The 27,733-nt window shown below is 38.5% G+C and overlaps 1 protein-coding gene and 1 long non-coding RNA gene across 2 annotated transcripts in view; both read left to right on the forward strand.

Moving 5' to 3' along the window:
* The first annotated feature begins 9,516 nt into the window (after nt 1-9,516).
* Nucleotides 9,517-19,970, forward strand: LOC148213800 (uncharacterized). The gene is made up of 4 exons (XR_015793736.1): nt 9,517-9,943; nt 11,787-11,951; nt 13,951-14,223; nt 14,732-19,970. It is a non-coding gene; the product is annotated as an uncharacterized LOC148213800 (long non-coding RNA).
* Nucleotides 19,971-20,118: 148 nt separating this feature from the next.
* SHC3 (SHC adaptor protein 3) overlaps nt 20,119-27,733 on the forward strand; it is a 43,160-nt gene continuing 35,545 nt past the window's right edge. Inside the window, exon 1 of the mRNA XM_025172331.2 lies at nt 20,119-20,894. Coding sequence (XP_025028099.1) covers nt 20,373-20,894 — 522 coding nt within the window. The 5' untranslated portion in view covers nt 20,119-20,372. The remainder of the gene's footprint in view (nt 20,895-27,733) is intronic.

The raw sequence follows: 27,733 nt of genomic DNA on the forward strand, positions 1-27,733 counted from the left end.
CACAGTTTTACCCATTTGTTGACTAGCTTTATTTATTTACTTTATTCTGTAACTTTCTACTATAGTGAATGCTTAAGGTGGTAATTCTTTTTTACTTGGTGCTTGGGATATCAGATTTTCTGATGTAAAGGCTAGGATAGTACACATGAACCCCTTTACATAGCTAAAACCTCAGCTAATTAGAATCATATGCTAAATATGCAGTTGCATGAACAGAATATGCACACTTTTTACAATTGATCTTCCCTTGCAAATACCCCACCCACAGCAGCCTCGCCTCACCTCACCTTGCCTCACCTTACTGAGAACCTAGGACAGAAAATCTCTGAGAGGGCCAATTTCTTCCTTTGCCCAGCCAGATTTGTTAATACATCTAGTAATGGATGATTTTGTTAATACATCTAGTAGTAGATGAGACAACAGCAGATTGATATCAAAGTCACTGGCAATCTAACCATGAAGGCCCAGAAACAAGGAGTGGAAGTAGGAACCAGAAGCAATTGCAGGTCTCCCTTCCTTTAATGGTTAGCCCAGTGTTCCCACCATACCCTATCTGTCCTGAACACAGTCTGCTCTCCTATCTTCTCCCCATCAGGACCTGTATTTATGTCTCTTGATATCTAGAAGACCAATAGATCCCAATGAATCTCCATTACCCCAAGGCTTTTTTTTTTTTTATCCGCACTCAATCGTTACCGATTCTGCAGTGACTGCCTGGACGAGTCCCTGCAGTTTTCAAGGCAAGGTGTTTCGGAAGTGGTTTGCCATTGCCTCCTTCCTAGAGCAGAGCCCAGCTGGTGAGCGCAGGAGACGGGGTTTCCGTTGCTTTGTGCCTTTTTTGAGCGTGCGCGGCTTCCGCGTTACCAGCAACTTGGTCCAGTCTCCCATGCAAGCACCGCCAGCATTTTTCCTCCCACCGGGGTGAGAGTGCCCATTTATCTACTCACGTAAATTTTTGATCTGCTGGGTTGGCAGGAGCTGGGGAGGAAGCAGGAGCTCACTCTGTTGCATGGAGCTGGGCTCAAACCGCTGAAGTGTCGACCATTTCTGGCCGGCAACTTTCAGCATCATTAAGCCACTGCGCCCTTCAAACCTCACATGCAATCTGGTGCAGTAGCAACTTGGTATAAGCCACTCTAGCTATCTGATTTCCTCACACCAAAACTCGACAACACCTCTATTAATTTCCATCAACTTCTTTATCCCATCAGCATAACCTCACTCCCATCTCCCTCTTACAAAAGCTGGGTCAAGAAGGGACAAGTTCCTTGTTCTCTCATTGCAGGGGAGGCCTCCCAACTACCATCTCTGATTGCCAGATATCCACTGAAGCTTCTGAGCAGCATAATACAAGCTGGGCAACATGCCAGGTGATCTCATGCACATGTCCAAGGCCTGAAGTGGTTGTCTTGCCTTCCCAGAGGGACATGTAGCAGCCACGGTGCAGCCCACAATTCATGACTCCAATGCCAGGAGCCCAACCCAACAACCCAGACTCTGCTGCTGAACACCTGGCCCAAATCTGGGCAGTTCCTCCAATTATGCCTCCCAGATCTAGCAGCCTTTACCTTCCCATACATCCTCTCAGGAAATGTATCTTTCAGGTCTCTGGTTGATAATCTCATTTTGCTCATCTAGTGCTACCTTCATTCCTCATTGCTGACACAACCTTTTCCACTGTCCAGTTCTCTCTCTGGAGGTCTTTGCTTTCCTCCACTTTCTCTACAAAGTCGCCAAGTGTTTAGCTCCCTGAAAAATCCAGGTCCATCTAGTCCACCTTTCCCTCTTTCCTCCCTTCTTCTCCCTTAAACAACAACTCCTTTTCACATTTCCTCCATCTCCCTAATCTTCTCCTTTTTTTCCCACCAGCAATCCTTTCTCCAGTGAGTGCTACTCCAGCCCAATGATGGAGTTTTTGGCCTCTCCACTGGTGAACTTGCATCAGTGATAGTGTTGTAAATATCATTCTGGATCCCTGGTAGTGGCATATTTGCAAGATCTAGCAGCTGTCAGGACATACACCAAATCCAAATACATCTCAGTTGATATAAATTGAGCATAGGATTAACCAATTTAAATTTATTTCCTAAGCTGGTTTAATTTATTTTAGCTTGATTTACTTTCTAACTCAGCAATAAAACTTTTCAAATGTCCTTGCTTTATTAGACTATTGCAAGATATTCCCATGCACGTTATCTTGAGCTGCTTGAAAAAAAAATGGGTTGAATACAAAAATGCTAAATAATGCCAAAAATCAAGCTCAATAACTGGCATTGTTGTTGTTGTAAAATGCTAACTTAGGCACATCTCTAGGGGAAAGGATTTCTCAGCTGCAGGTCATGTTATGAGAATAACCACATGTTTTTTTTCTCTCTGGTCTTGGTGCATAGACAGGTAAATAAAGAAAATATTCTCATTTCATTTATAGTATTAATGACAAGGAAAACCACATTCTCTTTCACTGATCTTCTGCACAAGCTGCTAACTAGTTGGCTATGCTTCACCAAACAGATTCTCTAGGCAACATGGACAACATCATATTCAACTCACCCTCAACCCTTGAAGAAGACAACCTAAAAGTTTTAAGATGATGTTTTAAGATGATATTTTCCAGCCTCTTCCAGCATAAGCTGTGTTGCTTGGTTCATCTAAACTGAAGTTCACCATAGCAAGATAGGGTTAGGGCAGGGACCTGCCCAACTCCTATTGGCCACCTGAGGCTCCTATGGACACATCCTCCCTTCTAGCTTTTGGCTACTGATTGACAGAAGCACAGTCCCACTGTGCCTCTATCCTACTTCTGCCAGTACCAGTGAGGAGAGAAGAAGAGGATGTAGAACTGGGAGGCCAGTTCTGCCAGTACCAAGAAGATCCAGTTGCTCTTATGAAAGGGAGAATGGGGACAAGATAGTATTCTGATGGCAGTGATCACTCAGGTGGATTGGAACAAAGTGGCTGCAATGGAGCAGTTATCCCCAGCTTCTGTCCCCATGTCCTTGGAAGCAGTTCTGCAACTGGCAGTCCTGAAGTAAAGTGGCCCCTGGCATCACTGTGGGGGTACTGGCTTTGCAGCTGACAGTTACACAGTGAAGTTGCAGATCACTTTACTACAAGGCTGTGGGCTGCAGAGCTCTATGTCTCTTCCCTTGTGGGTAGGGAAAGAGAGTCTTCCTCTACCACTGCATAGGGAAGCAGGTCTTGTGGGTGCTTGGAGAAGTGGCACCAAAAAGATTGACTTCCCTGCTTCTCTCCCCCTACTTCTGCCACATTTGAGTAGCATCAGGAGTAAGGGCTCTGTTGCTGCCACTTCTCTGATCCCATGGAGGGATCACAAAGGAGGCATTACTCACCCTGTCTCTCTCCCCTCCCCTCCCCTCCCCTCCCCCACTTCTGCAAACACAGCCCTTGTTCTGCTGAGACACAATAGGGATGGAAGCACAGAGGGAGCTCTTTGAAGGTGGCATACTTTTCTGCTGGCTCCACCACTGGGTAACATTGGATAATCGCTGCTGCTGGGCAGAATAGCCCTGGCTGGTACAGCTATTGCTATGAAGGCAGTACATAAGCTGCAGAGCTAAAGCAGCTCCTGATGACTCATGCCTGTGTTCTCTATGGATTGCAGTGTTTGGATGAACATGCCAAGTTGGTGATACTGTGAGACCACCTGAGGCAGTCAAATGTGATCATCAAATCCAGAGTGGTACCATTTTCTTACTTTTTCTGGCATTAAATGGGGGATGGCTGCCAGTGCAATATCGAAAAAGGCAATGCACTCATCAGGGGCAAATTTGGATTGCTGCGGTCCTCCCAAAGGCTGCTAAACCAAGGAAGCAAGTCAGGTCTCTCTGAAGACAGTACATCTCACCCTTAGCTGTTTCAGAGCAAAAGGCATAGAGTCACACTGACAGCAAACAGCTAGAATTGGAGTTATCTCTACCAGTATCTCCTCTAATAAAGTCACATTTGAACAATTCTTATAACGTATCTGAAGGGGGAAGGATGGGGAACACCTACTTGGTTGGCTGACATCTCCCACCCACAGGTTTGCATTGCTATGGCAACATTCCAACCCACTCATATGATGTCAGCCTCACCTTGGACAAGACAGAGTGTTAAAGGGGCAGGCCATAGTTATTCAGGATTGCAACATGCCATACAGGGGGGTCTTGTGCTCTTCTCATCCAAAATCTCTGTCACAAATATATACAGAGCAAGAACAAAAGAAGCTATAAAGCATATCGGGACTGTCAGGTGATTCAGTCCAGAAGAACATAGTACCACCTGTCATCTCAAGTCCTGGCAGAAAGAGATCCCAAAATTTTCACTGCAGAAAATGAAAATATACTGATCCATGAAATGTTCCTATTAGTAAATAAGGACATTGTAAAGAACAAGTGGATAGATACAGCTTACTATGTTACATATAATGCAGTCCTTATATTTGCTGTATTTCCTGCTTTGCAATTATTTAAGATTCTGGCCTCTTTTTGGAGGCTTAAAAGTAGTACTCAAAGGTAAATTCTTACATAGCATCAATGTGTTTGTGTATCTGTTGGGATTTTGCAGGGATTCATAATGGTAAAGAAGGGGGATGGATGGAGTAAGAGTTGAATTTATTTTATACCTATGCCTGTACCAGAGAAAGTCAGAAGTTACTTTTCTTTTTTGTATTCTTCTCTGTTTTGTTATTTTTTTTCTTGATCTTTTTGAATTTTACTTCTTTCTGAAACTCAATAAAATTTATATAAAAAAAGAAGGAAGATGGAAATGGAAAAGAGAGCTAGGGTAAAGAAGAATCATGCCAATATCATAAAAAATAGGTAACAAAATATTGCTGTATAAATAATATTGACGTTGTGGCTGAGGACAAACTATTAAGGCAACATATATGCATGGCTATGTAAAAACTCACCTATTTTCCACACTGCTAAGGCCAAATCCACTGTTAAGCAAGTATTAACCTGGAGAGAGAACCCCAAAAGTAGAGAAATAATAAGCATCTTTGGCACCAGGAAGTATTCAGTTACACTAGAAGCTAAACTCAGTAGTGATGTCTCCCGGTGACGTCCACTCACTCATACAGCACATGGCGTGTTCTCCAACCTGATCTCCTGAAGATGTATCTTCTATGTTTTATTTTTCCCCATCTCTTTTATGAATATCTTTCTTTTAATGATTAAATTGTCCCATGCTATCCAATCTTTTGGATTCCAGTCTAATTGCCCAGAATCGCTGGGAGCTGAGTGCATACAGATAGATAGATAGATAGACAGATAGATAGATAGATAGATAGATAGATAGATAGATAGATAGAGTCCAAGGCACCATATGTGGGAATTTCTCCTAGGTTTATCTTCATGGCAGCACCTCTGTTGAGTTAAGAGAAAATAATAGCACATGGTCATCCAATGAGCTCCATAACTGGGACTACCCAGTTCATGTCTAATACCTTAATCCTACCTCTCCATAGCTTTTTATTTTGGCAAATCATCCTTGCTTCCACCAGATCCATTCATAGCTTCAACATAGTTCATATGTGGGTTTAATTTTATCATGCCTTGACCCAAGCTGAATGGGGGTGCCATGATGTTTCTGTTTCTGTTTCCTTCAGTAGGAATTTTATTGAATCAGCATTGTTTTATTGTTTGTCTCCCAAAGTCCATTGGAAGTAGAGCAGTCTAGAAATCTACATACATACATAAATTACTTTTTGTTCTTCAAACTTCTCACCTCTCTGTTTCTGTGGATCTCATAAATTCTATCTAGCTACAACTATCAGTTTTTCCCTTCCTCTCAACCTTTTTACTCTTCCTTCATATATTTGTTTTGCAGTTTATTCCTCATCCACCTCAATATACTTCTTTTGCAGTGAATGCTTGTTTTTGTATTCAATCCACATTCATTCAGCACCCATTCATTCTCCACCCGATCTCTTCTTGCTTTGCCACAGGCACTTCTTAAGTTTCGCATTCCTTCTGCATTCATCTTATTTAATGTTCTCTTAACATACCCAACTCCTCCCTCAGTGTAGCAAAGAAGGCAGAAGCACACTCTTATACATAGCCATTTTCACTTCTTTTGACAAACATTATTTATTTCTACATATAGCATGCTGCCTATTAATGTTTCTACCAGTATTTGTACATCTTAAAATTTCTTCATCCATTTTCTCATCTTTAATAAACATTCTAAGACACACAAATTCATCCACTTGCTCTAGTTTTTTGTTATTGATGTATGATTCATTTTTTTCTTGATCACTAACATTTATAGCATTTTTCCAGTTTCGCTATCATTCTCATGCATTAACCTTTTTTATTCAATGCTTGTTATATTTCGATAATTTTTGTATGATGTAAGTGAATATCATCCTCTTTTAGTTTTCTTTTCAGTCATTTTAAAAAGTCAAGAGGATATTATTTAATGTGTATTTTTTCAATGCTTAGTTGTTAACATTACTTAAATTCCAGTTCAACAGCCCTTTACAATTTTTATAATGCATAGTGTAGAAAGTTAATATTTGGGAAAGAGAAGAAAAGGATGACCAGCAGCAAGGTGGATAGACTCAGTTACAGTGGCAATGGGGGCACCAGTGGAAGAGATGAAGGGTCAGGTTAGGGGCAGATCATCATGGAGAAAATCTATGTGGTCACTAAGAGTCAACAATGACTTGATGGCATGTAATCAATCAATGTCTGGGGGAGGGATGTCAAAATCTGCAAGATGGTAGGCATGGCATTATAACTGACATCACTCACATGTACAAAAGGGGCAGGGTTTTTATCACAATGCCATACCCATCATATTGCAGATTTGACAGTCCCATGGATGTCCATGATGAGGTGGAGGCTGCTTCAGGGAATAGAGTTGGTCCAGCAGTTACAAAGAAACAGTTTATTGTAAAGAGTAAAAAGGTTCAAATTAAAAGCAATCACACTGGAAAGCAATTTAGTTGATTCTAGCCTATCACAAAGCACCATAGTTATTTATTGTTGCTTTGTCCCAGACTGGTGTCATGTTACTTTGAAGGATTATTTTTAAAAATCCTTTAAAATTATTATTTTTTTAATCCTTTAAAATTATTTTTAAAAAGAGAAATTCAGATTTACAATTAAATGAATAAATACTATAAGACACTGGTGAAGATGAAAAGAGAAAATAAGATTCCTTTATAAGGAAGAGTAACTCCTTAATCATCACTCTGTATTTTCAAGAGTTTGTATGAGCATAATATCAGCCCTTGGCTCAGAACACATCCAGAATACCCTGTTTTGTAATGTTTGAAGCACCATGCTGTTTACACATAGAATACTTCCCTCTGTATGCAGCTCAGGTCAGCACTGGATCCTGCAATTTCCCATTGTGGTTCAGGTCATGTAGCAGTGAATGAGCCCACTTGCATGAATAATGTGCTCTTTATTTAGCTATATAGCTGAATAAGCTAGATATAGCTAGATTTTCTTTCTTTTTCTTATCTCATATTTCTTTGGCTTACTATTTCTTACATCCTTTCTGTGCTTTGCCTTAGTGTTGCTTACCCAAAAGGGAATAGAGTGATGGATATGTATCTATGTTTTTGCTCTTTATTCAGTGATTGGATGAAAATGAATGCTTTCCACACCTACGTACATGCATTCTCCACTGCTTCCTGCGTACGTGTTCTTCCTGGAGCTTTAATTATTTATCCTCAGAGAGAAATTGACAGTTACAAATAGTCACGACTCACCAGATTAACCCTCCAAGCACATCTCATTTTCATACCGAACAAGCTCAAACATACTTCATGGAATTCATAACCTCACAGCCTAAAGGCAGGCTAGCTTATTAAAAATAAAACAGAGTCCACCTAAATGGTTGTCTACGATCTAATTGCTTGCCTTTGATTGCATCTAAATTAATTTAAACTCTGTTCATTTTAATTGGTAGATATGGGCTGTATTTAATTCATAAGTATTTTGAAAAGTAAACTCAAGTTTGATGCTTTTGTGAAAGCCTGCATTGGTTCAGACTTTGTATTTCTCCAGGGGAAGATTGGCTTGCTCTTCTTTCAGTAAAAAGCAGTGAATGAGGAATAAGGCAGGAGGACCCCAGAACACGTTGTTAGGCAGAAACTGCAGACTTCAAACATAACAACAACAACGACAAAAATATGGCAGACCGTGTTTAAATTTGGTTGTTTTTCATATATTTCTTTATTAGGAGGAACCTCAGGTACGATTTCTTCATTTTGTTAGCTTTTCTGATCTTGCTGGATAAGACCAAAAATTCATCTAATTGGATAATACTTTTCCTTAAACAGTTCAACCAAATTCTACTGGAGTACCTTCAACCAGGGCATGATGATGCTAACAATTCCCAAATGGCATTCAGTGGAAAATTGCCTTTGATTTGAAAATCCCAAATAGATGTCATGACTAGTAGTCATTGCTAGATTTATCATTCCTGAACTTGTGGTGTTGTTTAAAATTCAAAACTGCACTGAGAATCTTGGCAGAAATGGATCATATACATATTTGGTTCAATATACTAGATCATTTTGCTTTCTTAAGCTATTAATGAATATACTATTGCCAATAATCAAGTGAGGAAAAAAAAGTATCAGTGGTTTTGGGAAATTCTAAAAAGCTTCTGAAAAGTTATGCAGGTGATCGCCAATGGCCTGGAAAGCTGAAAAGGTTACCTGATATGACCTCTCTTGCCACATTGGCCCAATACTCCCCATGGTTTACGGAGGAGTTGAGGGTGCTGAAGAGGGTTAAGAGATGTCTAGAGTGCTGCTGGAGGAAGACAAAGACCAAATCTGACCAAACACAGGTTAGAGCTGCTATCAAGGCCTACATTGTGGCAATAAGAGCGGTGAAGCATCAATACTTCTCCTCCCTTATTGCATCCGCAGAGTGCTACCCGGCGGCCCTGTTTGGGATCACTAGATCCCTCCTTGGTAGGGAGGATCTGGGGATTCATTTGCAGGGCCGCATGGAGGAATTTTCAGAGCATCTGCAGGATAAAATCACTCGGATTCATTCCAAGTTAGACTCCGAGCGTGGCACAGGGTCTTGGGAGATACCAGGGGATTGTTATTGCCCAGTTATCTGGGAACAGTTTGATCCTGTTCCTGAGGAAGCAGACAGGATCCTCCAGACTATGAAGGCCACCACTTGTCATCTGGACCCATGCCCCTCCTGGCTGGTGAAAGCAGCTCGGGAGGTGACATGTGGTTGGATCCAGGCGATAGTTAATACATCCTTGTGGGAGGGAGTGTTTCCAGCTGCCTTTAAAGAGGCATTGGAGCACCCCCTCCTCAAGAAATCCTCCCTGTATCCTTCCGTACTGGACAATTTCCGTCCAGTCTCCCACCTCCCCTTTTTGGGGAAGGTGTTTGAGAAAGTGGTGACATCACAGCTGCAAAGGGTTCTGGAGGAAACGGATTATCTGGACCCTTTTCAGTCAGGTTTCAGGCCTAGTTATGGAACAGAAACGGCATTGGTCGCACTTATGGATGATCTCTGGCGGGAGCGGGACGGTGGAAGTGTGACCATCCTTGCTCTCCTTGATCTCTCAGCGGCTTTCAATACTGTCGACCACGGTATCCTGTTGGGACGACTCAGGGAATTGGGGGTGGGCAGCACGGTCTTGTGCAGGTTCACCTCCTTTCTTCTGGGCCGATCCCAATCAGTGGTGATAGGGAGTGAGAGGTCCCATCCTCGGCCCCTCCTTTGTGGGGTGCCGCAGGGTTCGGTTCTCTCTCCACTCCTTTTCAACATCTACATGAAACCGCTGGGTGAGATCATCCACCATCATGGAATGAGGTATCAGTATGCTGATGATACTCAATTATACATCTCCATCCCAGGTGAGGTAAGTGATGCTGTGACTGCCCTCTCGCAGTGCCTGGAGGCTGTAAGGGTCTGGATGGGGAACAACAAGCTTCAGCTGAACCCTGGTAAGACGGAGTGGCTGTGGGTTAATGGCTTCTCTGTATCCAGGACTTTGTCATCTTTGGTGCTGGATGGGATAGCACTGCCCCAAACAGACCCAGTGCATAATCTGGGGGTCCTCCTGGACTCATGGCTCCTGCTCAAAGAGCAGGTGGCAGCGGTGACCAGGAGGGCCTTTGCACAACTTCGGGTTGTGCACCAGTTTCGCCCTTTCCTGGATCGGTATGCCCTTCAAATGGTCACTCTTGCCCTTGTTATCTCTCAGATAGACTACTGCAATGCACTGTACATGGGGCTACCCTTGAAGACTATCTGGAAGCTTCAGCTGGTCCAGAATGCAGCCGCATGAGCTATTTTTGGGGCCTGAAGAAGGACCCACATAACACCATTGCTCCATGAGCTGCATTGGATACCGGTTTGCTTCCGGGTCCAATTCAAGGTGTTGGTTATCACCTTTAAAGCCCTACATGGCATGGGACCAGGTTACCTGAGGGACCGCCTCTGCCCCAAAACTTCAACCCATCCCACCCGATCACACAGAGAGGACATGCTCTGGACCCCCTTGGTAAAAGAGCTCCGACTAGTGGGGCCCAGAAGGTGGGCCTTCTCTGCTATAGCCCCTGCCCTTTGGAATATCTTGCCCCTGGAGATGAGATTGGCCTCCTCACTCCTGGCCTTTCGGATGGATTTGAAGACCTGGCTCTGCCATCTGGCCTGGGGCAGGGAGGGAAGGCATCAAGTGTGGGGTTGGCTAGCCCCTTAGAGGCCTGGCATTGCTGCCCTGAACCATTGGCCTCCTGGACTTTTTCCTTCATCTTTTGTAACTGGGTATATGTGATGGAATGGAATTATGAAGGCCATACTCAGGGAAACACCCTTTTTCGTCTCCTGAGGGGTGAGGAAGAGATAAGAGGATGAGGCTGGCACCTCCCTGAGGAATTCACTCTGTTTTCACTGGCTGACTCTGGGAACTAAGTTTCAGTCTGGGAAGATTCTTGCTAGAGGTCGTAGCTAATAAACATTGCTGAACTGAATCTGCATGTCTCCTGGGGTACCTTGGGCTAGGCCTGACAGTATATAGGCTTTTAATTGTATATTTATTTATTGTTTTTAATGAGTTGTGAGCTGCCCAGAGTCCCCCATTGGGGGGAGATGGGCAGGGACAAATTTAATTAGATAGATAGATAGATAGATAGATAGATAGATAGATAGATAGATAGATAGATAGATAAATACAGCAGTGATTACATATTCTAATAGGACTGGATTAATTCAATTCAGTCTGTGCTGACTTCACATGTGACTAATATCTGTGGACAGAATTCAAGTGAGCATATGCAGATTTAACCCCCATGTCTACAATTATTTTAAATTGTAAAATTGAAGAAGTACATGTCGTATCTTTATTAGATGATCATATATTGCCATTGATCGATATCATTGTAAAATGAGACAAATTATGTAATTTCTGTCCATTGTGTGACATCATGACATTTGTGATATCATCTCCCCTTCTCCTCTCCTGGAATGCCCATGTTGCTATTCAAATGTATTAAACTTCGAACAATACTTTTTTCTAGCAATTTGAAGGTTCTAGAAAGCACAGCAAATGCTTTGTGGGCTGAAATTGGGTAGACAGCACTTTTGGGAGGGAAACTATATAATGTGATAATGTTCCTCAAAAGGGCACCGTATGGAGGAAGGGTAGATGCCCCATGCCAGATAGATAGATAGATAGATAGATAGATAGATAGATAGATAGATAGATAGATAGATATAAAACACACATTCGTATGAAAGATTTTTTATATATAAAACTTGTATACAAGCATTTTGGTTCTTTTCTAGGAGCATTTCTGTCTCCATACAAAATTGTTTGGCAAATCCACAAATCAGGCTGAGAAGCAGAGACCAATTAAATTCTCTGCAGAATACAGATCGTTCTTCAATCAAAGCCTGATTTGCTCCAGCATCTTCCACGCGGAAAAGCCATGGAAGTTGATAGTCTACTGGGTGAGTTTTTTTTCAGTTGTGGACTAATGACAAGAAATGGAATGGAGAAACATAATTCACTTGTGCATCTTGTTTGTATGTTCCTGCCTGACTGGCAATAATGACAATGTGTGTACATTGTCAGTGATTAAGTTAATATCCTGAAATATTAACCTTGGTATACACACACACAGGTTACACTGTGCAGTCATGACAGGAACTTATGCTACCAGGTTTGAAAATCTTGCAATGCCGTTTGCCGCTTTGATGTAATTGCTATGACGTCCTGCTTCTTCAAGAATAACTTCCACATGAAGATAAAACTATAATGTATTTATTGGGTCTACCCTTAGCAACAAGACTGCCATGGAAACAGTGAATATAAATGGGGAGGAGCAAGAATTAAAAATTGAAATACTGAAGTCTGGATTTGCAAATCAGGACAAACCCCCCAAAATGTATTTTTATTGTCTGGTTATTCTTTTTTATGTGGATGGTCAGCAACAGTTTTCTATCTTTTCATGCAGTAAGAAGAGATGTGAATGCCTAGTGTGGGGAAATCAGAGGGCCTGCTCTTGGATTTGTATTAACCAGAATGCTTGTCATTGGAATAACCTTAGAGGAGCAGCTATTCCTTCTGAGGAAGATGGAGGCTGTAATTTGGAAATTCACAGGGCAGGGCATGTGTTTTAGAGAAAGCATACTAGATGTAGGAATAGTCATATTGATGTAAGTAAAGGCCTGGGTTTGCTTGATTTTTTTAAAACAATAGTTTGGATGTAGTTGGAGGTGCCTTTTACCTTCTCTACCCCATGATGGTCTCCCCAGCTGACAAAAAATTCAGCACTGAGGTCTGGGAAATCCTAACAGTGCAGGGAAGAGGAGAGATTCATAGAAGGCATTCATGAGTGGATTGCCATTCACAAATTTTTTTTTCCAGGTGACTCTTGGAGATAACTTTTCTTCTCCAACCACACTGATCCACTCAAACCTCTGTGTAAGGATTTTGCATTGGCCTTCTGCTGCTCTGACTGCATGTTCTAAATCTAGACCCATCTCAAGGCGAATCCACTGCTTTAAAACTTAGAAGTCACTGATAATTATCTAGCATCTGACAGAATTTCCAGAGGTGTGTCTGATCATCCATCCATCCATCCATCCATCCATCCATCCATCCATCCATCCATCCATCCATCTATTTCCTGTGCTAAATACTCGCAAATGAATTTTCTAGCTCTCATTAAAGCATACAGACAAAGAAATCAATTTTTGAAATGTTCAGTAGTTGCCTTTAGTGCCGAGTTACATTTACACACTGGCATTTCTATGGTTATCATGTGTTGCTTAAAGAAAAGGCTCTGCAGTCAGTACATCTCATCTTTCCTACTTTTTTTTTTTTTAAAAACCCTATTTTAAATTTGCAAGGTGCTTTATAATTTGTGTTGTGCCCACAACAATCCCATGAGGTAGCGCACATTTTAGAAGTGGAGTTTGCCAGTGTTTTTATGCTGGTGGGCCTATGCTTACTTTAAATAAAAATAAAATAAATAATTCTGCCAACATTCTTGGGCTCAGTGGAACTTTATGCTTACTGCCCCCCCCCAAAAAAAATTAGGGGAAATGTCACCTGCTAAATTTCTGCCTGTTTGATGAAGTGTTATAATAAGGATCACCAAGAAAAAGGGGCGTGTATCTGAACTGTTGGCAAAGCTAGTTTTTTCTTTCAAGGCCCTATAAAGGATGCTGTTTCAAACCACGCTGCCTGTCAGATGTTTCCATTTTCCTCCCTTATTGGCTTAAAAGAAATGAAGGGCTGCTCATTATTATGCTACAGAGGCACAGTGTACCCCCAAATAGAGTTCCCAGTTTGATTTGCCCTCCCCCATGGGATTTTCAAACACCCTGCTTTATTTCCCCATCTGTGAGTGAACGTTAGCTTGTTCTTTTAAGTAGGAGAAAGTAAATTGCATGAAATTGTTGCCTTGTTGGCCTAAGTATCAACTAATTTCTCCTCTCCTAGTTGTATCCCTGCTGACCTCCATGCCCTCTGTACTACAGAATTCAATAGGCACCACTTGAACAGAGTCAGTTGCTGTCTGATCCTCACAGCTGCCGAGAGGACTTCCCAAGACTGTTGCGAAGCTGATTGCATTGCCAGCTCACTTACATTGATTTCAGTGATGGAGAAACATCTACTGTACCACCGCCCTTAAGGGCAGCAGAGGAGATCAAGACAGAGCCTGTGCAAATGCAGTGTGACCACCCACATTTTCAGACCTCTGCTTCTCTTTTGGTAGGCATACCTCACACTATTCTATCAACCGTGAGCTGGACATCATGGAGATGGCAGTGTGGATCTTTTCCTTTTTTTTTTTTACCACACCAATGTTCAGTTCATTCTTTTTCTCTGTTCCTCACTTCGAAGTTTTGAAGCTCTTAAATTTGCTAGCTTTAAGTTTTCCTTTGTGTGTTCCTAATACAAATGTACAGAAGGACTTTTTTTAATTTAAATGATAATTTGCACTAATAGTAGGTTTACTATTTGGAACGTATGTTTAATTTTCAAAAAGTGCCTGCAGAACAGAGCCAGAGGATTGCAATTGTAGTTGTATTTATGGACAAATACAAATACAAACTGCATTAGAATTTGCCTTGTTCCATTCCTTGGAAATGATGGTTCTCTAGTCAATTTTACAGTCTACTTAATAATAACTTCTAGGCAGCTTCGCAGTACCATAGAAAAATCACCTTGCTTATATTAATAACATTTACCTTTCTCTATTTTTATTTCTTTTCCACAGGTAACTATGTGCTGTCCCAATCAAAATAAAGTCTACCTACCATACAAGCTTTGGGGATGTATTGCTCCAGGAATTCTCTCACTGATACTTTCCCTCTAAATAATTGGGGGGGGGGGAATTCTCTGTTGGTCCTTTTTCTTCTTTTAAATCATGCATGTGGAGGGGGGGAGTGCCCACTGGCTCAAACTCTGTTTTTACAGAAAGCCAGTGCTCCCTCCTTGCTACCAAACTCATAGTACAAAACAGGAAGAACAAAAACAAAACCACTCTCCAATATTTTTATTTTGTTAGCTAAGGAGCATACGTATGGTCAGACAGGAGGAAAGGAAAAAAATGGCAAGGAAACCTCCCCCATAGACAGCCCTTCCTGTTGTGCTCCAGCCAGGCATTTTCTTTCCCTTATCTATAACATTTCCAAGTTTACCCTTACTCTGGTAAGGAAAAGTATGATGGAAGTGGTAGAAATGAGTACTTGGGAAGATTGCAATTGTAAAATAGTATCATGTAGACCCCCTAACCTCTAAAATATGATTAATCAGAGCTTTTTAAAAGGGAAAACAGTTGCTCTGGACCCTTACTGGAGGGGGGGGGGCATTCATCATGTAATCCAGGATTTTAAATGATTGCATGGATCAATATTTTTGGTCAAAGCAGCAGAACAGTCACCTAACATACAACATTTTAGGTTCCCCCAAACACTCCCAGGCCCTGGGTTTTCGGTTGAAAAGAAGAAAAAACAGTGGGGAAAAATTCACTGGTGGAGGAAGCAGTGGGAAAAAAACATGAATGGAGCCTCAGGCCCTTCAGCATCTTTAAAAGGCCTTATGAATAAGGCACTGGGTGTGTTAAAGCAGAAACTTCATCTGATACTCTGAGAGATGTTGACTGAACAGATTCAAAGAGAGAGAGCATGTACACACTGAAGATATGAAAGCGTGGGAGAGTAGGAATTTTAGCATGAGATCCAGTAAAGAGAACTGAGAGAATCACCTATTGTGAAGAAAAGGGATCTTAGAAGTGGAACTGTGGGAATTTCTTTTCCCTGTACATACGTACGCACACATACATACAAACCTGTCAGCTTTATCCTTTATCCTTCCAGGGTAAGCATTATGAAAAACAGAGAAAAGGAACAGGAAATGCTAGACCAAATAAATTAACGCATGGGATCAGAAAAAGAGAAGGAAATACAGCTAAATGTTGTTTATACCAAACATTTCATTATACCTCTCCAGAGCTTTTTATTCTTGGAAAACATACTTACTTCCACCATATCCATTGCTTCATACATTGCCTTTTGCTCTTCAAACTTTTCACCTCTTGGTTTTTAAAGAGCTCATCAACTTCATCTCACTAAGGCTTTCTTGTCTTCCGCTTCCTCTCAACCCATTTACTTTTCCTTCACATATTAGTTTTGTGATTCAGTCCTCATTCATTCTCTCTATACGAATAAGCCACCCTAACCTGGTTCTTTCATACTGCTCACTTTTTACATGCAATCCATATTCATTCAGCACCCACTTATTTTTTATCTGATCTCTTCTGATTCATCATCTTCTGACATACCCAGTTCTCACTTCTATATAACAAGGTGCGAAGAAGTAATTTCTTATATGAAGCCCTGTTCACTTTGTGAAATATCCATACCGCATGACACACCACATACCACCCACCACTTTTCTATTAGTATTTGTATGTCTAAAAAGTTTGACATCCATTTCCCTATTTTTAGTAAACATTCTCCCAAGGTATATTCTAGTTTTTATCCATTTATGTGTAACTCGCAATTGTTCACTCCATTTTCCCTGTCAAGTACTTTGGTTTTTGATACATTAGTTTTCAGATCCATACTCTTATTGCAGCATTCACTTTATCTGACATGCACTGAAAATCATTTCACTTCTTAGCCAGCAATACAGCATTGTCTGCGTACAAAAGGACACACAGATTCATGTCCCTGACAATGGCACCTCAGTAACATTACCACAAGCATTCAGCTGTTCCATAGGCAAACCACATTCATATTTTAACAGTTCTCCTGTTATACCATCCATTCATGCAGCCTTAGCCATTTTTAATATTCTCACATCATGTATGATTTCCTTTTCATCATTTTTCCTTTATAGCATTTATAAAGCATAGCATTACATGTATAGCATTTACATTTATAGCATTCCCCATACAAATCTCTAATATACTCCTCCTGTATTCCTTCACTTCCATTCCATCCCAGATAATTCCATCATTTTTATTTTATATTTCTGTCAACATTGCTCTGTGCTTTCTCTCCCTCTTTTAATTTTATCTATTCCTCAATCCCTTTGACTACATTCTTTGCAACTTTTTTTTCTCTATATACACATTATACAATAGCTTTCTTTTATCCTCAATTTTTGCAGCAATCATTCTCTGACGTGCATTTTCCACAGCCTCTTTTACTTCATAATTACATCAAAATTCCTTTTTCGTACTTCATATAGTGTCACATTTGTCAAGCCCCATGCATCTGGCAAACCAAGAAAGCAAAAACAAGGATTTTAGGAAGGCATCTTTAATGTTAGTCTGGAATAAAAACAAGTTCTCAAAAACTGTAAGAGTAAATTCCCAGCCAGAGTTATACCAAGTTAAATGAAAAGATTCAAATGAATCTTTGAAAAACCCAAAGATTAAAAAAAAAATGTTTCTCCAAAATTCAGTCAGACAGCTATTGAGAAAAATGTAGCATTATCCTCCCCACCATGGAAAGCAATACCACCTAGTACTCTAAATTCTGAGAACAAGTAGAGCCTCAAGTCTAGTGAACTGCTGTTTGATAGTATCCTCCAAGTTGTGATAAATGTTTATATCTCTTAGCATATTGATTTGAAAATACCAAATAATAGTCATTGTCCTTAATATAATTATATAAATGTCCATGCCAGTCTGAACTACGGTGCCAGGAGAAGTTCCATACTGCCTCAAGTAACTGTTCTTTGCTGCTTCAATATAGCAGAAACAAAACTGCTAGGTGAATCTGCCTGGGCCCATAGAAGTAGCACATATGTTGAAGTGTCATGGCATGCCAAGCGCACATGCAGTGCATTAAGAAGATATAAACAGTCCTTTCCAATCAGCTCGTAGGTGCTTCCACTTCAGCCTCCTATTTTTTTATGACCAGATTATTCTTGGAACATTTATAGGAAGGCCATGAAGGGCACAGATCTTTCACTGCAATCAGTATTGGGAGAGATGGTGCTTTTCAAGCTACCGGTAGGTTATGGCCATCTTGATTAATAGCTATTTTACCCCTAACCCTCATTAATTTGTCTAATTCCTTTTTAAAGCCACTTAAGGTTATTTGCTGTCACCATTTTGTGACACTGAATGCAGTATCATGAAATGTCTATGCATTGCGTGAAGTATAATCTGTGCTGATTGATCTGGGTTTTAGTATTAAGGAGAAAAGCTATTTACTTCTCCACCTCATGCATAATTGTATACATTTCCACATCCCCTTTTTACTCACCTTTACCATAACTTCAAAGACCCAATAATCTTTCTGCCCAGGTAAGGGGCTCTATGCAAGGCTTGGATCATGCCCCACATCCAGTGTACCTTGCAATGTGAATTCATAAGCATCAAGATATGTATGGATTTCTTTTAGTGTTCAGTAAACATAAACCAACTAAATGAGTTTTGAGGAACACACACACACACACACACACACACACACACGAAAAGAAATATTGCAGTATTCATTATTTATTTGGAGATATGTATTGATTCCTAGCAGTGGATTGTATACATATAGAAATATCTTACCTGTGTGTGAAATGGAATCTTCCACTATTTAGCAAGCCTTTGTTGAATGAGTCATCCTGGCTGCATCTTATTGGTTCATATAGTTAGCATCTAAGGAATTGCAGCCTGGTAGAGCCTGCCAGGCCCTGCTTCATTCACAGAAATGCTGGTATGCTAGCCAGCTCTTTCATTCACATATATAGAAATCCATTCATATTTTCCAGGTTTTTAAAAAATCTACTTTTCATGAAGGAAATAATTTCCGAATGACAGAGATTGCGGCTTATTGCAGAACACAAGATCAGAAATGATCTATACCATGTATATTTGCTGTTGCTAGGGTAGCAGGAGGAAGGGAAAAAATGAATGCAGTGTGGAAGCTGTAGCAGGTTTGCAGTGTGATGAAAGGCTATTCTGCAGATCACTAGAAATTTGCTTTTTACAATGAATGGGACATTTTCATTCATCACTACTGGGATCAGAGGTGCTGCCTTCATTTATGTATCATCAACTCGTCTCATTAAATACTTGCATTGAAAGATGCTATTGTGGATTGCTTTTTCTGTAATCAGCCTTTACTCTGAGAAAACTGTCATATCCTCTCTGGATAATTTATTAAGTTGTATGCTGCAGTTCTCTTTTCTGCTTTTTGTTTAAGTTGCAGTAGGATTATTCTGAAATTTGCCTTTTCAGTATAATTATTCAAAATCATAGTTTAAAGTATAAATACATTAATTTAATGAATCATTAACAAGATTAGCTTTCCATAGTAATGTTACATTTTGCATGTTTACAATAAATATATTACATATGTTTTAAATGTTGGTGTGTTGCTTATCTCTTCATATGAGGAATTTTATACATCTTTTATAATTATTGATGAGAATCAAAATGCTTATTAATGGATTTATTTTCATTTTGGAAGGGAGGCATTACTATTTTGTCTTAAATAGTTTTCAATTGTCCTTTAGCATTTCTGAAATTTCAGGTTAAAGTAAATATGCATGTATGTGTGTATGTCTGTGTGTGTGCAAATTATTTAAGCCATATGTTTTTCATATAGCATAACTTTTAATAAAACCATTGGCATTAAAAATATCAGAATCAGAACATCATGATTTTGAAAGAAAGACTGCAGTTTGGTGATTATGGTGATGAACATATGGTTATTTTAGTTGATAGTCAGCTTTCCTGAAAGAGAGAGAGAGAGGGAGATTCAGTACTATATAGAATTTGCAGCATTGCTTTGTGTTTTGGATAGTTGTATGCTGGGACATATTTTACAAATCATTGGAATAGGATAGTACTTCGCATAGGGAAAAAAGTTAATGCAATTGCTTTGAGCCATTGCAGGCATCTACCAGGAAGGAAGGAAGGAAGGAAGGAAGGAAGGACGGACGGAAGGAAGGAAGGAAGGAAGGAAGGAAGGAAGGAAGGAAGGAAGGAAGGAAGGAAGGATATATATCTGTTTCAAATAGGGAAAGGAAATGTGAAAATTGATTGGAGGTAGTGTGCTGTAAGTGGGTGGATTTTTTTTCCTTACAGGAAGTGCTTTGCAGCATTCACTGAGCCTTTTGTTGAAAAGGGTCCTTCTCATTTGTGTGAGTCATGCTTTTGCTGTGAGAGACTTGGCAGCTCTGAGCTGGACTGGGATCTTTCTCTTGCACAGAAAATTACCGCTTTGCCTAGCCTTACCATGGAACCTTAAACAAAATTCCTTTCATTTTTTCTTTAAAAAACTCAAGCTCCTCCCCATGGCCACATTTTTACTGACCATCTTTGATACTCGGAATCATCTGCTATGTTAGTAGAGGAGTTTTCTGGTTTGCCGGAACATACACAAGATTTCAGATAGAAGGGCATGCTTCAACGTTCCAAGTATAACCGCTTCAGGAATGATTCGGTGACATCAGTTGATGATATTGTCCACAACTGGTCCATAAACAGCAAGGTCTCATCAACAGATACCACTTCAGCGTCTTCGCCATATCTGGCCTCACCTGAGAATCTTCAGAAGGAGCATGATGGACCCACCACCCTTTCCACTCTTGTGCCTAAAGTGTCCCACTTAAAACTCTCCTCCACAGGCAGCCTTTGGGGTGTCAAGAACCTCTCTTCTGCAGTGAAAGAGCTTGCTGTCTCCAAGTTGCAGAGTAGCTCGGCAGCAGAGACTTCAGACAACACATGTAGCCTTGCTTCTGCCACTCTGTCTTCTCAGCAGGAGAAGAGCAAGATGAATACAGGGAAAAAACCATGGTCGGAGGAAATGTACCTGGGAGGTGAGGACTGGAATCAACGTGGCAGCACTGCCAACAAAGTACCCCAAGGATGGCTGCATTCAAACGAGAAGATCCTCGGACCTGGAGTGATGTACATTGTGAAGGTTGGTCTTCTTTCTTTCCATGCTCTATTTTCTTTGTATCTGTTTAATAAATGGGGGAAAAAAAATCTATCCACCAGCCAAATAGGCTGGAAGATTTTTAATACTAACATTTCATTTCTGGGAGTCTATTGAAGACTCTTAAGTGCAAAAAGACTTTATTGTGAAAAACCTATGTTAATTTGCTTTCATTAAGAGAGCATTCAAGCTGACTCCTTGGCAGTTTACGTGATTTAAAGCAGTGGGAAAGAGCATTTCCCAGATTAAAGGGATTATATATCCAGCTTTTCAGAGCACTCCATGTATTTGTATATATTCATTAATATTGTGTCTAGTGCAATCTGTAATAGGTGAGGTAAGAGTAACATCTTTCTGTATGATAAATCTGGGTTCAAACATCAAATATCTCAAATGGAATGTGTATGTGTGTGTGCGTGCGCATGTGTGCATATGTACACGCATCTGTTTTATTTGCATGTGAATGCTGAAAAGCAAGAGCAACAGCTTGTAGAATCTGTCTTATTTGCAAACACAAATACTCTTTCTTCAAGTGGTGCATTCAAAATGCAGTCTTGTTTTACATAACAGTCTTTAACAGGACTCTTTTTTTCCTGTTCACGGATAGTTTTTGGGTAGGACAAAAAATCCTTGTGCATTTCTAGGTCAGTATGGTTATTCAGTGTAGTTAAGGTCTCATCTGACCAGGTGAAATCTAGGATTTAAAGGCAAAATTAATGATTTATTTTGTGGCTGTATGCCAATAGTTACTTAGTTCTAAAATGGCACTGTTGAGAATAAATATTTATTGTAACAGAGCAGATTTTCATGAAAATTAAATTGATGCATCATAAGAATTAAGCAGAAGCAGTATTATTTATATTTTATTTATTAAAAATAGGAATGATGATTTAAAGGGAAAAATTATGATGTACCGTATAGTACAACAGAGTGCAGACTTTTAATTTCCCATTAGTCAAGATTCCACACTGACTGTACTTTTATTTCAAATAACTTCTTAAATATCTGTTTTAAAAATTTGCTTTTACAAAAATAGGAAATTTATTATTGCTTATAATTGTAATTGTTTATAAGTATAGCTAGATTACTTAAGAACCATATTTAATGAACAAATTGATCATTGCATGTAGAGTAAAATGATTCTCATTGCTATATTTCAGAATATAGTACTCATTGCTTGATAATGAAGAAAATATATAATATGGTGTCAGATTTTAGAATAGCTGTTCAATATCATTTGCTTATTAATATTCTGATAAAGCAGTGTCAGTTGCAAATTTCAACCAACTTTAAAAACTTGACGAATGAGGCACTATTATTAGTGGATAAATAATAATATACTTGATAGAATTATTTTTATTTTCATTATTTATTATTATTGCTTCTAAGCATTCATACTGACTTTTGGTGGATAGATAAATCGAAAACAAAGTGTATGTAAGAGCATTTGTGATCTGAGTATAAGCAAAAAGTATCAGCAAAAAGATTATAATTTTATTGGACATTGTTTTTGCTCTCTGGTTATGAACTTTTTCAGAATGGAATGGCAAGATGGACCAATATTATTCTGTGTGGCCAAAGTTTAATGTTGCATTTAAAAACTGAACTGATATTTGTATTTTAATAAGTTTTGTTTGCCTTGTATTTGTTTTTCTTTTTTATATTCCTTTTTTCTATTTCCTGTTTTTTGATTATTAAACCAATTTTTAAAAAAGTTTATTGTTATTAACAGTTGGGAATAATGGACTGTAATTTCATATATTTCAGATTCTACTGTGTAAATTGAATTCTTCACTTGTTTCCAGAGTCTACGGGTTTATTATTGATAATTATTTTTATAATATTTTATTGTTTTGACTTTTTAATGTTTCTGTTAGTCCTCCTGGTGTATATAAGGACCTACATATATACACAGAATTAAGAAATTTTCTTCCCTCCAAAAAGAAAGTGAGGAAAAAAACCTGAAATTTATCTTATGTCTGGAAATTTTCATAAACTCGTAAAAAGTCCTCTTCCTTTTCCCTTTGTTGTTATTGTTGTTGTTTTTAAAGCTTATTTAAATGATGACAGCAAACACATATCAACAGTCTTTTGCTGTAAGTCAGAAGTAGATTTGTCCTTCCAATGTTGTATAATAATTCTGGCCATCTTCTGTGCACAAAAATCCTTAGTTCTCTTTTTAACAAAAAGATCAATATCTTTTTCTAAAGGTGATTGATTGGCACTTTTGATGGGATTGTCTAATGATCTTACAGTTCTGAACATTTGTTGATAGGGAAATAAATAAGATCTGTTCATCCTCCATCCTTGTAATACCAGAACAATGCTTTTTAATATTGCTGGAGGGAGAAAAATAAGGATTTGATCAAGTTTATGCTGGTGACAGGAAGGATGGCTATAGCTTATAAATGGAAGGAGATGAGTATTTCAAATGTAGCCCTTTGGTGCTCCAAATTATTAGAAACAGTCGTAAGGGAAAAAATCTAGGATACAATACATTAAATGCAGAACATTATGGCATAACACCTCTTATATCTAACTTGGAAAGACTTTATTTATCTTGATAAAACATTCAGAACCCATTAAGAGACATCTGTCCTCAACAATGTTGTAGATATTGTGGGACAACATGAATGATCATTTTGAAGAAGAGGATTTAATGAGGAAGTCATGAATTAGTAATGCATTCAGCAAACGTATACTTTCCATATAATATCTCTTAGTTAATTATCTGAAATTTTGAGTATTTTTAATCTAACCTGCTAATGGTTAGTGATGTAATTTAAAGTCTGCGTTATCTATAATACTATACACAATAAATAAATAAATGAAAGCAACTCATTATTTAGCATTTTAGTTCCTTTGAAGTTCAATATTTTGGTATGCTATATTTTAATAACTTACATGCTTAGTTCTCTGACAATTTAATAATTTAACACTGAAGTATTTTAGATTTTCTCTAGTATTTTAAATACTAAAAGTATTTTCATATTCTATATTCTGTTTTAGTTTGATTTGTCTTAATTTGGGTGATCTGATTAGAAATTTCCTTCTGTAATTTTCTTTCTCTCTGTAACTTGTACAAAACAAAAGTACAGTTTAATAAAAATATATATTACACTGCTTGATTTTTGAGAGCATCTAAATGTGGGAATGAAGCCAAGTAGAACTATATGTAATTTTAAACTTCAGTGATTATTTTTCAGTCATGTTAACAATCCTGTGAATTTCAGCCAAAATGTGGCAATAGGACAAGTTCAGACCATGAGAATTAATTTTCCAATTTCTGAATATTGATCATTATTCCAAAGTTCCCTTGAATACTTAGTATAAATTCTGTAAGCTTTGTTAAATTTCTTGCAAAAGTAGGTTACCAGTCTAGGAAATCACAACTTATTCCACCAAAATCTCTAACCACTGTAGAAATCACCAAGAAAACTCATACAAAGTTCTACAGAAGTTTTAAAAATAGCTTCATCAGAATAATTGGTTGAAGCAATTATGTTTTGAAAGGCCTAATTTACCTCCAAATCAGCTATTTTTAAATTGAGATAATATCATTCTATGAGCTTTGTATGGGTAAAACATGAGGTTATGTTTGTGCCCTAATATTTTTCATTCTTGAAATAGAATAGCATAGGAAAGCTTCTTATGATATAAATAAATCTTGGAGCTAGATTCATTCCAGTAACATTTACCTTACCACAAATACTTAAAAAAACACCATCAAATAGGCCATCTGTTTCATTTGTATCAAAATTAGGCATGATTTCATATTTGCGAAAGCTTCCTAGGAATCCTTAAATCAAAGGAAATAAAGAAGGCAGAATACAGTACACTTAAAAAGCCCAGCCACTATAAATATTAAAATGATTTATGACTCCCAATGGCATTAAGTGTGATTTGTTTGAATTTATAGATTGATAACCAGGCAGAACCCCCAACTCATGTCTAAGTGAAATGTGATTAGGAATGGGAGTTTCTTATTAATCTGTAAAACCTACCCATTATTGTGTAGAAATGAAGGTGCTGGACAAGGACTGAGGAGTTCCAAATCCCATCCCCTCATCCATGGAAGCTCACTGGGAGACTTTGGATGAACCTGTCTCTTTCAGCCCAAACTGCCTCACAATGTTGTAGAAAAAAAAAAAAATTGGGAAGGGCATATTCTGTATGCCACTTTGATCTCCTATGGGAAAATCAGAATATAACCAGTCAAATAAATAAGAATAAATAACATATAATGCACAGGCAGCAGAATCTTATACTTTTACTCCCCTAATGTGGTCTCTTACATATTCTCTGAATTTCTAACAATAGAAAAAGAGGTCCTAAGCCTAAACTGAAAATAAAATGATGAAGAGTGCATTATTGATGGCATAATTTTAACCAAGGAGATGACGCACCATTGACAATCATGCATGACTACAAGTTCAATAAATCAGGTCAATCCAAAATATAACATTTTGGGGAAACTCAAGGAAAGTTAGCATCTGCTTCAGAAACACTGAGAAAATTACATCAAAAGCTTTATTAGCATCTAAAGAAATAAGAACTGCTGGATCCTATGTGTTTTGCATTAATTAAACATTTAATATCATCAGAACCTTTATGACAACACAGAAATCTAACCTAAATGGTTAAATTAGGAAGAACAGACAGTAATCTATGGGCCAAGGTAGATGATAAAATCTTAATATCCACATTTATTAAAGAAATAGCTTCATAACTGGAACTTTAAGACTTGGGAAGGACTGTGACATTTGCATTATCGAAACTGAGAAATAGGAGGTAGTTTGCAAAATCTTTGATATATATTTCCAATTAAATAGGAGAGAAGAAACTGACAAACATTTTGCACTGATTACCTGGGAAAGCACCAAGATCAGCAGACTTCTACAAAGTAATAGATTTAATTATATTCACAATTTCTTGAAGACAGGGTTAGAAAAATAGTCCTGCAATAATCTCATGGTCTATTGATGAAAAATTGGAACTGCTGAGTTTGGAGTAAAAATTTTAAAACTGTTGAATAATTGGTTTAGAATTATATACACTTCACAAGTATACAATGGTAAAGATAAAGTACTACATTACTGAATTTGTTTAAATCTAAAAGCCAATAGCTTCCTAGATTTTTCTCTCTCCTTCCCTAGCATCTATGCCTGGTACAATGTAATAAAAATTCTGGTTTGGCAATGTACCACTTGTTAAATTCATATTTAATAGAAGCCAGAGATCTATATAACCTCTAATAAATGATTTTGCTGCATTCCATACTAAAGCAGTTAAATTAATACGAACGATGTCTAGCCATCTCTTCTTCTATCTGGTTAATACACCTTTATCGTTCAACATATACAGATACAAAGACTATCTGAAAAAAAGGAAATAAATTATTGTCAGATGAGTCTTTTAACTAACAGGAATATGGTCTTAAATATTTTAGCACCTATGTGAGATGCCAACTTAAGATACCCAGGAATTAGCTAAAGAAAAACATTTTCATTAAATGAAAAGTAAATTCATGTTGGTAAGGATTAATCAACTGTCAGATAGGCACCAGGTTAATTTGTAAGTATTCATCCTGCTGCATATTATAAATCCTGAAGTATAGTTTGGATTATAGCAGTTGCTGTGATCTAATTAGGGTTCTAGAGTACGTTAGGCTCCTTTCTACTAAATGCTACTAAATGAAGGTGGGATAATAAATAAATCTAACAGATACATGGGAATTGCTTTAAAATATAAAGTAAGATAACTCCTGGAATGTATTGGAGACTCACAATGCTGTATTTCAGTATTTCTTTTATCAGGCATTCAGAATTCTTAGTGCAATGCAGGATACTAGTTCAGATGATGTATGGAAAAAATGCCTTAAGCCAGGAAGGGAAAACTAATGGCAGAAGCAACAGTCAATGTGGCAGTTGCCTATTTGGATATAGATTGAGTCAAGCTTGCACAACAGAATCTCTGAAATCAGCAGAATGAATGTACACCCCAGGCAGGTAGGAAAATACTGAAAAGCTTCTTTACCTGCTTGTATCAAGTAAGAGAACAACAGCAGAAACACAGGGACATATGTCAACTCTGTGGGTGTGGTATTTTCATGAAAATTAGAAGTTGCCTTTCTGTCCAAGACTATCAGTTGTTAGATGGGACCAGGGGACTATATTTATATATGAACGAGGACAAAGACTTCTATACTTCCATACTGCATACATATACCACACCCACAGAGTTGCCATATGTCCCTGTGTTTCTGCTGTTGTTCTCTTACTTGATACAAGCAGGTAAAGAAGCTTTTCAGTATTTTCCTACCTGCCTGGGGTGTACATTCATCCTGCTGATTTCAGAGATTCTGTTGTGCAAGCTGATTTTAAGGTTCAACAGTGGACAGATACCATGTAACTTTATATAGCTTGCAGTGCACTTATACCTAACAGTTCATAACCATGAGTGTAAACCAAAGATGCAGTGGCTGAAGAGAGTTAAGATGTCTATTGTTTTGTAAACTGTTGTGAGTCTGTATCGATTTGGTGGTTTAAATAAAAAAATTAACGTGCAGGTGGTGCTTACAGCTTTTCCCACCCACTCGCGACAAGTCATGACTATTGTAAAGCAGCAGAAATTAGGATGGGAGGCAACTTCAAACAGCCTAATGTCTATCAGCTAGCCATGTTGGCCTTAGGACAGTCTGAAGTGAAGTTGAGTATCTCTCACAATCATTTTCTCTCATAAAGACAAATATTTTTTGAAAACCGATATAGATTTATAGTCAACGGCTATATATGTCTGTTTAACGATACTCATCCCCATCACTG

Source organism: Python bivittatus, unplaced genomic scaffold (assembly GCF_059951505.1).
Source record: "Python bivittatus isolate LINGU-HERP-01145 unplaced genomic scaffold, Pbiv_v1 ctg000850_np1212, whole genome shotgun sequence".
Classification (NCBI taxonomy): domain Eukaryota; kingdom Metazoa; phylum Chordata; class Lepidosauria; order Squamata; family Pythonidae; genus Python; species Python bivittatus.